We start from the raw sequence: 14589 nt of genomic DNA on the forward strand, positions 1-14589 counted from the left end.
ACTGACAACTTTTTCCACAGCATAGTGAAACACAGTGAATGTTGTCCGTCTTATATTAATTTGTTGCTATGTTGTTGTACATAATGGAGTACAAGCACTGCTACTGTCCTTTGTCTTTCTGACTATTCCAGAATAAGCAAATTATAAACTACCCATTAACTGAAGCATATAGTACTGACATCTTTGCCAGACAAGGGTGCAAACAGAGTTACTATAATTGGATATATTTGTAGCACTAATTCAACAGCAAAAGAATGTTAATTAGAAATGTTATGGGAATTTGATGTGGCTATTGGGGAAACTATTGTTTGCTTTTGATAATTCAGCCAAGTATTATATCTTTATCATATATACTACCTTACACAGGAGTAAAGAGGGAGGCACATTTTGTAGACAATGAGCTCGCAGTGAATCGGAATCTGGACTACATACAAATAGAGTTTAATACAATGCTTGCTTGAACTTCTGTTATTGCAGAATAACTGATTATTCTTGCAGATTAACAACATTAAAAGCCTACAGTAGTTGGCTTATTCTTTCTTAAGAGTCGGATGATGATGGTGATGACATATTATAAACTTCTGTGGAGCAGAAAAAGAAATAATAGACTCACCAGACTCTTCTTTTGTTCTGAGAAACAATTTCTATTCAAAGTAAAAATTATTCATGATACGCATGAATTAAACCAGATATTAAATATCCCTTATTTATGAATAGAAGATCTTATATCAGTGCAAAAGAAGTAGTAATTAAATTGTCATGCACCTGCCCCAAATTGATCTTTTGTTGGTGTTAACCAAATTCTAACTTTATGGATAATTTATTTTTTCTTTCAAAGTATTCCATTCTATTTGTAAGAGTGGTGTCCTTCATTTTTTCAGGAAATGTCTTGCAATGTGCCTTCCATGCTGATTTATAAGCAGGTTAGAGAAAAATGATCAGAGCGTTACAATTTTTTTGCCCCAATGTGCATTCTGTTTATGAAAGCCCACTAGGGACTGTGGGAAATACAGAAACTATTCTAATGGTGGTTGTTACTTCAGAGCAATATGGTTACTGATAAGCACTTTACACTGACTATATTCCAGATGTTGCTTTTACAAAATTATTACAGTAATTCTAAAAGGTTTATACTCATGTTGGCCAGCATTCTTGGGCAGCTGTTGAGGATCCACAATTGAATCCTGATGCATCAACACTGAAAAGCATCAACTTCACTCTCTGAACAACAGGAAAACTCTCTTATCTCAATGAAGAGAAAAAGGAATGTTCCTTGCTCTTTTGATTTACCTATTAATTGACAACATCATATAGGATAGATTTCCCTGTCATATTTTTCCTACAGAGAGTTGAGTGAATGCCAATGATAGGAAGGAGCTGGTGCTCACTCCCTTTGTCCTGATCCCACCATCCCTATTCCCATACTTGTGGCAGCGGTACTATAAATATAATTCACTGGGGAACAATCAAGAAACTTAATTTGATAAACTTGGTGAATACATAAAAAAGAGCAATGGTTACAAAAATCATCAGACTATATATACTTTCACTTTTTTCTTAATAGTTGCAATTTTTCTTCCTTTTCTAAATAGTCCTGGAAAAAATAAAAAGTGCTAAATAATAATTTTTGTCATAGTTTTCCTGATTATATTCCTGTAACTTGCACAATATGTAGTGCATATTCCTTATCTAGGCACTGCCCAAATAAATGAAAATTCTAACATTGTAGAACTTTACATTTCACTTAAAGCACATCCAGACCTTGCTTCATATAGTCACAATATTAAAAAGTATCCCTAGTGATATGCAGGATTTTGAATTCATTCAATGACTGTTGGGCTCTTAATATTAATGGAACACCAAAAACTGTTTCAGGAAAAGGGAAACTTAAATCAACAATTTTAAAAAAAGTTACTGTTTACTGAACATTTCTATGAAAACATTTTCATAGAAACATTTTAGTTACTAACTAAACATAAAAACATTTTAGTTACTAACTGACTCTAATCTATATCTAACAGTAATAGACAATGGCCAGAAGAGTTCTATAGTTGTGACACATGATACATTCATGTAAATGTAAAAACTGATTTCTAAATGAAAAAATCGGGGTAATGCACATTGTATCTTTTATTTTAAAAAATAAATTTAATTAAAACTGGAAGTTCTGAAACTGTCAGATCCATGTGCATAAAGAAAGATAAATTAGATTTGGTATTTAGCCAGCAAAAGTTGTGTCAGAAATGATGACATTACTACCAAGCACATGACCATGTCAGAATCAAGGAGCAGACCCAATGACAGGCCCCACTTTAAGGTAACATTTAATGAATATGCCCATTGTTCTGATACACTTGATCAGTGCCCTTCTCCAAATGTATTTATTATTCTAAAGAGAATCATTACTAATTTTGCTCAAAGCATTCTTAAAGGATATACTGTACCTACTCCCCTAAAGAATGTCTTACCTTCAGATTCTAAAGGGAAAATCCTGTATGATATTGCTAAGGTTCACATTGAGCTCTAGATAAATGACAACATCATTTAAAATCTATCAACTATAAAAAGTTATAATCTATTTGCCACAGGCACTCTTTATACACTGTTAAATGCATAAGTATGAACAGGTGTCATGGAAGATAAGAGCACTTGAAAGATGCTCTCTTGTTTAAATGTTTATGGGGTATAGTGTCAGGTCCAGAAATATTGGGACATTGACACAATTCTAACATCTTTGGCTCTATACACCACCACAATGGAGTTGGAATGAAACAAACACAATGTGCTTTAACTGCAGACTGTCAGCTTTCATTTGAGGGTATGTACATCCAACTCAGGTGAACGGTGTAGAACTTACAGCAGTTTGCATATGTGCCTCCCACTTGTTAAGGGACCAAAGGTAATGGGACAATTGGTTTCTCAGCTGTTCCATGGCCAGGTGTGTGATATTCCCTCATTACCCCAATTACAATGTGCAGATAAAAGGCCCAGGGTTCATTTCAAGTGTGCTATTTGCATTTGGAATCTGTTGCTGTCAACTCTCAAGATGAGATCCAAAGAGCTGTCACTATCAGTGAAGCAAGCCATCATTAGGCTGAAGAAACAAAACAAACCCATCAGAAAGATAGCAAGAACATTAGGCGTGGCCAAAACAACTTTGGGAACATTCTCAAAAAGAAGGAACGCACTGGTGAGCTCAGCAACACCAAAAGACCCGGGAAACCACGGAAAACAACTGTGGTGGATGACCGAAGAATTCTTTCTCTGGTGAAGAAAACACCCGTCACAACAGTTGGCCAGATCAAGAACGCTCTCCAGGAGGTAGATGCATGTGTGTCAAAGTCAACAATCAAGAGAAGACTTCACCAGAGTGAATACAGAGGGTTCACCACAAGATGTAAACCATTGGTGAGCCTCAAAAACAGGAAGGCCAGATTAGAGTTTGCCAAACAACATCTAACAAAGCCTTCACAGTTCTGGAACAAGATCCTATGGACAGATGAGACCAAGATCAACTTGTACCAGAGTGATGGTGTCACTGCGTTTTTTTTATTTCCCAGCTGAGCTTCATTATTTTTGGACTAATAGACTTACTGTAGTTTGCCAAGTTCCTTATCAGTATTTTACTACACATGTCCGCATTCTTTCACATTCCTTCACACACTCTTTCCTTTGTTCTCTTTCCAGAAAGGTCCAGCTGAGAAATAGCCGGCAAGAACTATTTCAAAATGTAGCAATTACTTTTCTTAGTTAGTGAGGTGTTTTATTTTCTTTATAACAAATAAATGAGTTTTATTAGAGAACTTTTCTTCGGGATTTCTTTTCAGAATATTGCAACAAGGAATAAGCCACGATCCATCCTCTAACCAGGGTGATTTGTCCCAGAGCCAAACATGGGATTAATCAATGCTCTGACAGATGGGAAGAGAAGAGTATGAAGAAGGAAAGGAACTGCTCATGATCCTAAGCATACCACCTCATCAGTGAAGCATGGTGGTGGTAGTGTCATGGCGTGTGCATGTATGGCTGCCAATGGAACTGGTTCTCTTGTATTTATTGATGATGTGACTGCTGACAAAAGCAGCAGGATGAATTCTGAAGTGTTTCGGGCAATATCTGCTCACATTCAGCCAAATGCTGCAGAACTCATTAGACAGCGCTTCACAGTGCAGATGAACAATGACCCAAAGCATACTGCAAAAGTAACCAAAGAGTTTTTGAAGGGACAGAAGTGGAATGTTATGCAATGGCCAAGTCAATCACCTGACCTGAATCCCATTGAGCATGCATTTCACTTGCTGAAGACAAAACTGAAGGGAAAATGCCCCAAGAACAAGCAGGAACTGAAGACAGTTGCAATAGAGGCCTGGCAGAGCATTACCAGGGATGAAACCCAGCGTCTGGTGATGTCTATGCATTTCAGACTTCAGGCTGTATTGACTGCAAAGGATTTGCAACCAATTATTAAGAAGGGAAAGTTTGATTTATGATTATTATTCTGTCCCATTACCTTTGGTCCCTTAACAAGTGGGAGGCACATATGCAAACTGCTGTAAGTCCTACACTGTTCACCTGAGTTGGATGTACATACCTTCAAATGAAAGCTGACAGTCTGCAGTTAAAGCACATTGTGTTTGTTTCATTCCAACTCCATTGTGGTGGTGTATAGAGCCTAAGATGTTAGAATTGTGTCGATGTCCCAATATTTCTGGACCTGACTGTATATGCTGCTTTTACAAACTAAACGAATCCAGTCTTAATGCAAGCTTCCATCTCTACAACTTATTTAGGGATTCAGGGAAAATAACATAAATATACATGCAATGCAGAATCCCCGAAAATGTACTTATGGGTTTAGTGGTATATTTGAAAGATCTAGTGTTATACAGTCTATAATATTTTCACCTGCTAGTGAGGTTTTTTTTCCAAGTCTTTCTCATAATTTTCTCTCATTCTGTGTTCAATGGCAGTGTGTGTGTCTACATGTGTGTGTGTACATATGTATGTATATTTAAGTAGGAATAAAAACCTCAGGTTTGATTATGGCAAGAAAATACAAATATCAGTGGGTAAAAATGCTGTCAAGCAAGATGAACTCTTATTAGAAAAGTGTATAAAACCAGCTTGTGCTTTTCCCTAATTAGTTCATTGCTATTTTTGAGGGTAAAGAAGGTTCAAAATTATTGTTTTAAACATCAGAGTTGAACATATTAAATAAAAGATGTCCTGTGCCTTTAATATTCTCAAGATGGTATACTTTGAATAATTGATGTTTCACTAATCATAATAGTGTAGAATTATTTGATAGGCCCTTTTATTGGTGACAGGGATTTGTACGGCAAGTTTCCTTATAGTGGACAGCTTACAGTAGACAAGAAATTATGTATTTAATAAATTATTGCCTAATTTTTCAGAAGGCAGTATTTATACACCCTGAAGTCAGCCCTAGCAAATTGCTATTTGTTGATAAATTGGAATGTACCAAAATGTTTAGTAAAACCTGGATGTGAGAACATACCATTATTGGAGTGCATCTCTAATTCTTTGCTACTCATTATTAAGTAGGAGTCTTACTGATCCAGTAAATAAAACCCTAATAGAAAGAACCCCTACAAATATCACAGCATGCTAGATTAACCAGGGAGCTACAATGATCAGCTGAACTATAAGTGACACTGATTTCATGAAACAGTTCGATTTGGTTTACTCCTTTAAAAAGTGCTTTTCACCTTCATGGATCAATTCATCACTTACAGTTCAAAGCACAGTTTTAGCATTATCTACCTTGAATTTCAGGCTCACTCTATCACAAACATTTTTTCCATTTACTTTGTTAAGAGTGGTGTCAAGAAATACTAAATTGAACAAAGCCTCCAAGGATAGTTTAGAAACAGGGATTGTGTGTTTATACATAAGATTTGTGTGTGCGTATATTTGCTCATGTACGTTTTTACCTAAATTCCATCACAGATGGAGGGTTTGCTGGTCTTTGCTTGGAACCAAACCATTTGCAAGAGAGAATGGAAAGTGAAAAAGTTCCCACATGATAGAAGAGCAGGGAAAGGAAAGAAGAGGCATATAGGCAAAAATCAGTTCTCCACCAAGACGGGATTTGTTAAGGGCTGGCTCACAATTACTTGCACCACATAATCCCTTGGTATTTTCAGTTCCTCCAGTTTCATTTTGTCTGCGAGTGGCCGGCCTGAAAAAAACCATCGCTGACTTCTAGGTTCTACGCCTTCCACTGCGTGTAGTCGTCTCTTCATGTGATACACAGTGTCCATACTGCGGACCACAAGTTTGAGGTCTTTGCCTGTTGAGAGGCGTAAACGAAGCTGGCATTCGTGACCAGAGTTAGGCGGTGGATCCGGAAAATCCAGAGTCTCTAGATCACCCTTCTCTTCTATCATGTTGATGGGTGGGGCAAGGCAGTAGACAGGAAGCTGGTATCTGTTTCCCAGTTCATCATAGCATTCTGTCAGAGCACCTTTAGAAGAAAAAGGGAGGGGGGGACTGAGTAAATAACACATTTTTTAAAAATTAAAGCAATGTTGCATTTCTTAAATTACTTGAATTTTTTACGGCACAACAGACAGAAGGCAACTTTTATCCTTCATCCACTTCAGAATTAAAAGTATTTTCTAGTATTGAATAGTATAGGATAGAATAGGATAGGATAGGACAGGACAGGACAGGACAGGACAGGACAGGACAGGACAGGACAGGACAGGACAGAATTCTTTATTGGCCAAGTGTGATTGGACACACAAGGAATTTGTCTTGGTGCATACTCTCTCGGTGTACATAAAAGAAAAGATACATTCGTCAAGATTCATAAGGTACAATTAATGATAGTCATAGGGAAATGGTCAATATAAATCTTAAGGATACCAGCAACAAGGTTACAGTCATACTGTCATAAATGGGAGGAGATGGGTGATAGGAACGATGATTAAAGTGTATGTATATGTTATTATTATTTTTTTAAAAAAATGTTAGTTTATCAATGGCAAGGTGTAAGCAATGAATGTAGAGGAAGTACAAACATATTAACCTTTGTAATTAGTGCTGTTAGAACATATAGTATGTTACTTTCAAGCCTTGCTCACCTGCACAGGTTATTATAATTTGCTTTTAGCATCATAGGAGTATTTATCATAATCAGAGAATATGAATAGGCACAGTATTATCAATTACAGAAAATGCATGTGATAGAACACTCTTTATGTATTTTAAGTGGCAGCCTGTCACTGAATGCTTGATTACGGTATAGCAGGCTCTGATTTACACATAAAGAAAAAAAGGTCACATTTCACAATTCTGAAGTATATGAAATTATTGTACCATCTAAAAAGTACATAGGTAGTTCTCGACTTATGATAACACTGGAACTCCTGTTGCTAAGCAATGCAGTTGTAAACCAGATGCCACAATTGTTAGGCGAGGTAACTTCCTGCTGGCTTCACACAACCAAGTTAATGGAGAAACCGGCAGGAAGTTGCAAGACCCACGTAGCTCACAAACAAGCTGGCAGGCAGGTAAATGGCTACTGCTGGGTGGAGGGTGGAGGAAAGTGCCAGGGAGGGAGTGCATGAAAGGATGGTGTGAGGGAGCCATGGCAAGGCTCAGGGAGAGTGTACAGGGGAATGCAAGGGAGATGTAGTAAGAATTGAGAAGGGTGGACAAGGGTGAGAGAAAAGTGCAGAGAAGGAGGGGAGGGGGAGATTTATTACAACAAAATGTGACCATCCGTGCCAGCTTCCCCATAGACTTTCTAGGGAAGCTAACAGGGAGGGCCATGAATGGCAATAACATGATTGCAGAAGACAGCAACAAATTGCGAAGGCGACCCATTTGCCAAGCACTCAAGAAGTAGCAATCATGGGATTGACCATGGAAATGTTGCAATGGTAAGAACTCGGAGGATTGGTCATATTCATTATACTTTCAGCACCAACATAATGTTGAACTGTTGCTGAAAAAATGGCAGTAAGTAGTAGACTATCTTTAATGTATTTATTATGTATGTATTATTTGATGTATTAATCTACTGATGCAAGATATTTCATCTTAAATAGTCATGTGTCTTACTAAATGTGTTCTAGGCTATGATGTATATTATTACATTTATCCAAAAGGTTGAAATGTAAAATGGTCATCTCCTCCACAGCCCCTGCAAAGAAAAATTCAATAGATTCACCCCCTACTTTCACATGTACATATCCTCAGCAAATGTAAAATGACCCTTTCATTTTAAAGATATATTCTTTTTTTGAGGGGGGGAGGGACTTCAGAAAATAAAGACTATTCCAATACTGTTTTCAAACTTTGGTTTCTTTCCTGCTCTGTTTCTAAAGAGATGAAACTTTGCTCTTGCTTGTTTTTAAAATATCTTGCATGAGACAATATGGTGATCATAAGATGATAATATTATTAACTCTAACACAATGCAAGTCCTCCATATTATTGCATTATTATCTGGGGTTTTAAATATTTAGAGTTTAGAGTTTATTGGATTTCTATACCGCCCTTCTCCCAGGGGACTCAGGGTGGTGTACAGCCACATTAAAACACATGAATTTATAAAATTTAAAACCAATTAAAACATATATATCCAATTTGGCCCTCAAATTAAAACACACATGCACCCACTTAAAATTCATATTAGGCCAGTCCGGCATGCTGAAACAGGAAGGTCTTTAGGGCACGCAGGTCGGGGCTAAGACGAATCTCTAGGGGCAGCTCATTCCAAAGGGCTGGTGCCCCCACAGAGAAGGCTCCCCCCCTGGGTGTCGCTAGTCAGCATAGTTTGGCCAATGGCACCCTGAGGAGCCCCTCTCTATGGGAGTGTATTGGCCGGTGGGAGGTTGTTGATGGCAGAAGGTGGTCTTGTATGTATTCCGGTCCTAAGCCATGGAGCGCTTTAAAGGTGGTGACCAACACCTTGAATTGCACTCAGAAGACCACTGGGAGCCAGTGCAGCTCGCACAGGAGGGGTGTTACATGGGCGCGCCGAGTCGCACCCATAACCACCCGCGTGGCCGCATTCTGGACCAGCTGGAGCCTCCGAGTGCTCTTCAAGGGGAGCCCCATGTAGAGAGTGTTGCAGTAGTCCAGATGGGATGTGACGAGGGCATGAGTGACTGTGCGCAGGGCATCCCGGTTCAGAAAGGGACGCAACTGGTGCATCAGGCGAACCCGATAGAAAGCTCCCCTGGCCACGGCCATCATGTGCTCTTTCAAAGACAGCCGTGCATCCAGGAGAACACCCAAGTTGCAAGCCCTCTCTGTGGGGGCCAAGATCTCACCCCCAATAGTCATTGATGGCGCCAGCTGACTATACCGGGACGCCAGAAGCCACAGCCACTCAGTCTTGGAGGGGTTGAGTTTGAGCCTGTTTCTCCCCATCCAGATCCGCACGGCCTCCAGGCACCGGGACATCACGTCAAGGGCATCATTGGGGTGGTTCGGAGTGGAGATGTACAGCTGAGTGTCATCAGCGTGCTGATGGAATCTCACTCCGAAACCACGGATGATCTCACCCAGCGGCTTCACATAAATGTTGAACAGAAGAAGCGAGAGGACTGACCCTTGCGGCATCCCACAAACAAGGCGCCTCGAGGTCGACCTCTGCCCCTCTGACAACACAAACTGCATGCGGTCAGAGAGGAAGGAGGAGAACCACCGCAACACGGTGCCCCCCACTCCTAACCCCTCCAATCGTCGCAGCATGATACCATGGTCGATGGTATCAAAAGCCGCTGAGAGATCTAATAGGACCAGGACAGAGGAACAACCCCTGTCCTGAGCCCTCCAGAGATCATCAACCAATGCGACCAATGCCGTTTCCGTGCTGTGCCCTGGCCTGAAGCCCGACTGGAATGGGTCTAGATAATCGGCTTCATCCATATTTCTGTTGATAATTACTGAATAGGCTTCACTATCCACAGTACACTGAAACAGACCAGTCCATAAAGTAATAGGGGCCACCACATTATGTTATATTCCTAGTAAAACAAATAAGAATGCCTATCATGAAGGTATGGTCTAAATTAGTGAGATTTGTTATTACTGTATTAAAAATAAGGCTCCCTGAATTTTGAAACATATGCTAGACCTTTAAATTTGTGCATGACAATCTAGTTGTTTTTTTTTTTTTTGAATTTCAATTATTGATTTTATTTGAGGCTCTTTGGCTCATCAACATAAACATTTAAGCCATCAAAAATGCCAAATAAGTTTACAAATAAGTTTAACACTTCTTTTAATTTCTCTGTTTTTACTGTTGTAAGCCACTTAGGGTAGCCCCAAGGCAAGATAGGCAGCAAATACATTTAACAAATAAATAATAACATAATACTGTGGAAAAAAGGCAAAATGTGACATAACAAATAAAGCAGGGCTGAAGTTGAATACTCAGCAGGTCTTTAGATGAGCGTAATTTCTTTCTGGAACAGAATTTCAAGGAAGGATTATTAAGAAATATACATTAAAACAAGTCAAATATGATTTTTATGCACTCGGTGGCCAGAATTGAGAATGCTGATTTGCTATGTTGCTCAGTTAAAATTTAATAAAGGTGAAGCAAAACCGAATTTGCATTTCCAACAGCTGACATCTTAAGGATGTTACATTTATAAAGTCAACTTGAACCTTTGTAATAATGAAGTAAGTTCTTAATATGACACACTTTAAATATTAAGAACTTAAAGGAAAAAAGCAATTGGCAGATATTTATTAAAAATACAAAAACAAATGGCAACAACTTGTATAGCCATTCATCTTATATATCAGTGTTGGAGAACCTTTTCGGCATTGAGATGATCTTCTGGTTTCCAGTGCGCACATGCCCCTTCCCAGCCGGCGTGCCTCTTACCCCTCAGCGGCACCTTCCTGCTTCCCAGCCGGCACACCTCTTACCCCTCAGCACTGCCTTCCCACTTCCCGGCTGGCATGCCTCTTAGCCCTTGGCGGCATCTCCATGCATGATGGTGGCTCCTCCTCCTTTTCCTCCTGGCTGCTCCAGTACCCCGGCCGGAAGCAGCAGCATGAGAACTGCCGCCGCCATCTCGCCCTTGCGGTGGCAGGAACAGCACGCAGGGCGGGCAGCTGCCCAGCCAGCAAAGGCTGCCCCACTGCCCGAGCCAGCCAAATGCTCTGGTGCCGCGGGCTGGAGCTACGCAAGAACTCCCCCTGGGTGGGGAGGGAGGTAAGCTCCGGCCCGCCCATCTTGGCTGGCAGCTCTGCTCCCCTTGCTCTTCCGGGTTCTGGCATGCCGGCCACCTGGTCTTCACAGGCGCAGGAGCACCAGAAACCAGATGAGCAGCCCCCAGTGCGCATGCATGTGTCAGGAAGATGATCTTCCGGTTTCCAGCACGTGCATGCGTACTAGCCAGCTGGTCTTTGCACGTGCATGCGCACCAGAAACTGGAAGACCAGGTGGCCAGTGTGCATGTATGCGCTGGAAATGAGAAGATCATCTTCCCGGCACGCTCATGCACACTGGGCAGCTGCTCTTCAGTTTCTGGTACTCCTGTGTGTGAAGACCAGCTGTCCGGCGCGCCGGAACCCGGAAGAGCAATGGGCGATGGCTCGCGTGCCTGGAGAGATGGCTCTGTGTGCCACTTCTGCCACATATGCCATAGATTCACCATCACGGTTATATATCATAACCCTGAGAGCTTCACATAAACATTAAGATTATAAAAAACACAACAAAAACTAGCAGCACCCCAAAGGCTTAGGAACAACTGATTGGTTGTATTATGGTACACATATTATGTGTACCATATTATGGTACATTTTATTTTCTTAACATTATGAAATTCCCATCTGTTTTTACAAGCCAGACGAATGATCATTCAGTATGTATAACAACTGATGAAAATAGTTATCCATATATTTAAGTCAACGGAGACTTAAATTAAAGGATTTAAAATAAATTAAAATCAAAATTCAACCATTAAAATCAGAACTGTGTAAGCCAATCCATTGTTATTTAATAGTTCTTTGGTACATAAAACCTTTTTAGTCTGAAGTTCAAATGTAATTATTATTAAATCATTTGTTTTTAGTACATATTTTACCGGTGTTAAGATGTCCACTGTACAGTACTGGCATTCTAACAAATATTTTGATTATATATTTCTGAATATAATTACTTTTTGTTTAAAACAATAAAACTGCCAAAACCCATAATCACCAAATTTGCTTACAAATGCAACAGTTTATGAGGCTGTTATTCCCGTCTAGATCTAATGCTGTGTATTTATCTGTGGAGAATGAATTTCAGAACAACATTTCCTAATTACTGGGACCACTGGTAAATCAAACTAAAATTCCTGTATGCAATAAAAATAGTAAATTGCTCCCATTCCCACCACTGCTGGATGTCAGAAGATGGGCTTTCTCTTTGCAGCAGGGAGCAACTTTTCCCACCTCATGTTTTATGAGAACGTTCACCAAAAATGCAAATATATATCTAATTAATTCTACATCATGTTTGTGTGTAATTTATCATTCAGACTGCTACATCTAATTTCCCTGGCAGGATATTAGTGCAATATTATCAGCTTCAAAAGCTAACAGCTGTGCCATTTTATTAAGCTTTTTCCCCTCCTGTTTATATCATGGAAGATCAACTCAAAAGTCTTTAAAGCACATTCCTGTTCTTTTCAGATAATTAATTTACATGAAATTAAGTTTGTGATCATTCAACCAAATAAGCACAATCAACCATCATTTATCTTAAGAAGAAGCAAATAAAGATTGATAATCTCTAGAAACCTTACAAACTGCATGTACAAATCATGAGATAAAGTTAAAAAATATCAGAACTATTCATGAAATCGCCATAGAATTTCAGCATTTTTATTAAAGCCTAATTTTAATTATTAAGACCCATGGATACTATTCAGTATTACATTGAGAGAAATATTCCTTGGGTACACTTTATTACAAAAAATAGTAATGAAACCATCTATTATTTTATTTCATACAGTACAACAAAATAAAGTTTGTCTCAGGATTCCAACTAGCCAACAGAAACCCCGTAAGAACTGTTTAGAGCTCACAGATAGAAAAAATAATTAGGAATGTCAATTCCTTCCCCTAACTTCCACAGCAGTAAATTGTATACTTTAATTATTATGACTCACTTTCCTTTTAAGATAATTCTCAAGATAGGTAATAAAATCCTGCATCAATATGGTTAAAATTTGAAATTGTGAATAATAACAGCAACCCTTTATTATTTTTAAAATTCAACAGTCTGATATATAATGATCAGATCTGTCATTTTGACAATACCTGAACTTTATTGCAGGAGTCAGCAATGTAGAGCAGATGGCCTGCCTCCTGTCTTCCCAGATTCATGTCTCTCCAGAACTCCCTCTTAGTTGCCATCAATTTGCAGAAACAATGCCAAGCTGCTATGATTTGTGGCAAGGTAGGCACAGCTGAAATTCTGCTGCAGAAGAATGAGAAAGATTCCCCGTCTTCTAAAATAGCAACTTGCTATTTGGAGAAGGCAAAGTTTGCTGTTGATCGCTTACTAGATGCTTAGTATACTATCAAAAATTTCTGACAATGTGAAGAACCCTTGAGAAGTCCCAGTATTAATGAATCTCCATTGCATAAACATACTTCCTCTTGCAATCATTACAAAATCTATGGACTTTGTTGCTTCTATTTTTCTCTGCTAGTTAATAACACTGGAGTGCTTACAAGCTATGCTGTTGTTTTTGGAGACTGCCCTCTTTCTCTTTCATAGAAATATAAGGAATGTAATCTCACCTACTGGAAGAAGATATATAAAGCTCAGAGACACATTTATCAGAGAGATGTTGAGTGAATAATTATGGAATTAAAATTATTTGATAGAAAATAAGCTGGAAATGATTAATGGCAGCCTCTGGCTTATCTTGGAAAGAAAAAGGATTGGTTAATATTTTAATGGTTTTAGTAAGTTATATTTTTTAATGTTTTTAATGATTTCTGTGGAGTTCTTTTCAATTTTCAATCTTGTAAGCTGCCTAGAGTCAAGGCAGCAAGATTGATGGCCATATAAATTTAATAATATTTATCAAATTTAGAGACTACCCATCTCATACATAGAGCATCTCTGGGCAGTGTAAAATTAAAAACATAAATACTGTATAAAATATTAGATTTCCATAGGAGGCAGTTAATGTTTTGACCTAGGTCAGGGGTTGGCAACCTTAAACACTCTACAAAGAGTGTAGAGCCACAAAGGTGTCCTTTTTCCTCTACCTGTCCTAACCAAAAGCCCTATCAATTGTAGAGCCAACCGGTGACAGGAAGCCGCAACAGAGGGATGAAAGAGCCACATGCGGCTCAAGAGCCGTGGGTTGCTGACCCCTGACCTAAGTGTTCCCAAACCATTAAGCAGACTCCTTATCCCGCCAAAAATCCCTTTTTATCAAGTAACTGTGAATTTCTCTCCTTCACACTCAGCAAAGTCGTTCAAGGGAGAATTTACAGTCACAGACGTTATCTGGCTTGGAGAGCTGCCAGGCTGATATCTTCACAACTTGGCAAGGAGTCTCGGAGAGTCACAAACCAATTAGG

General features: G+C 39.2%; 1 protein-coding gene across 1 annotated transcript in view; it reads right to left on the bottom strand.

Annotated features, from left to right (window-relative positions):
• Positions 1 to 6064: 6064 nt before the first annotated feature.
• UBTD2 (ubiquitin domain containing 2) overlaps positions 6065 to 14589 on the bottom strand; it is a 79243-nt gene continuing 70718 nt past the window's right edge. The window contains exon 3 of the mRNA XM_070933969.1: positions 6065 to 6487. Within this exon, the coding sequence (XP_070790070.1) occupies positions 6090 to 6487 (398 nt within the window). The 3' untranslated portion in view covers positions 6065 to 6089. The remainder of the gene's footprint in view (positions 6488 to 14589) is intronic.

This window comes from Pituophis catenifer, unplaced genomic scaffold (assembly GCF_029215685.1).
Source record: "Pituophis catenifer annectens isolate HBS135680 unplaced genomic scaffold, rPitCat1.0.hap2 SCAF_2, whole genome shotgun sequence".
NCBI classification, from domain to species: domain Eukaryota; kingdom Metazoa; phylum Chordata; class Lepidosauria; order Squamata; family Colubridae; genus Pituophis; species Pituophis catenifer.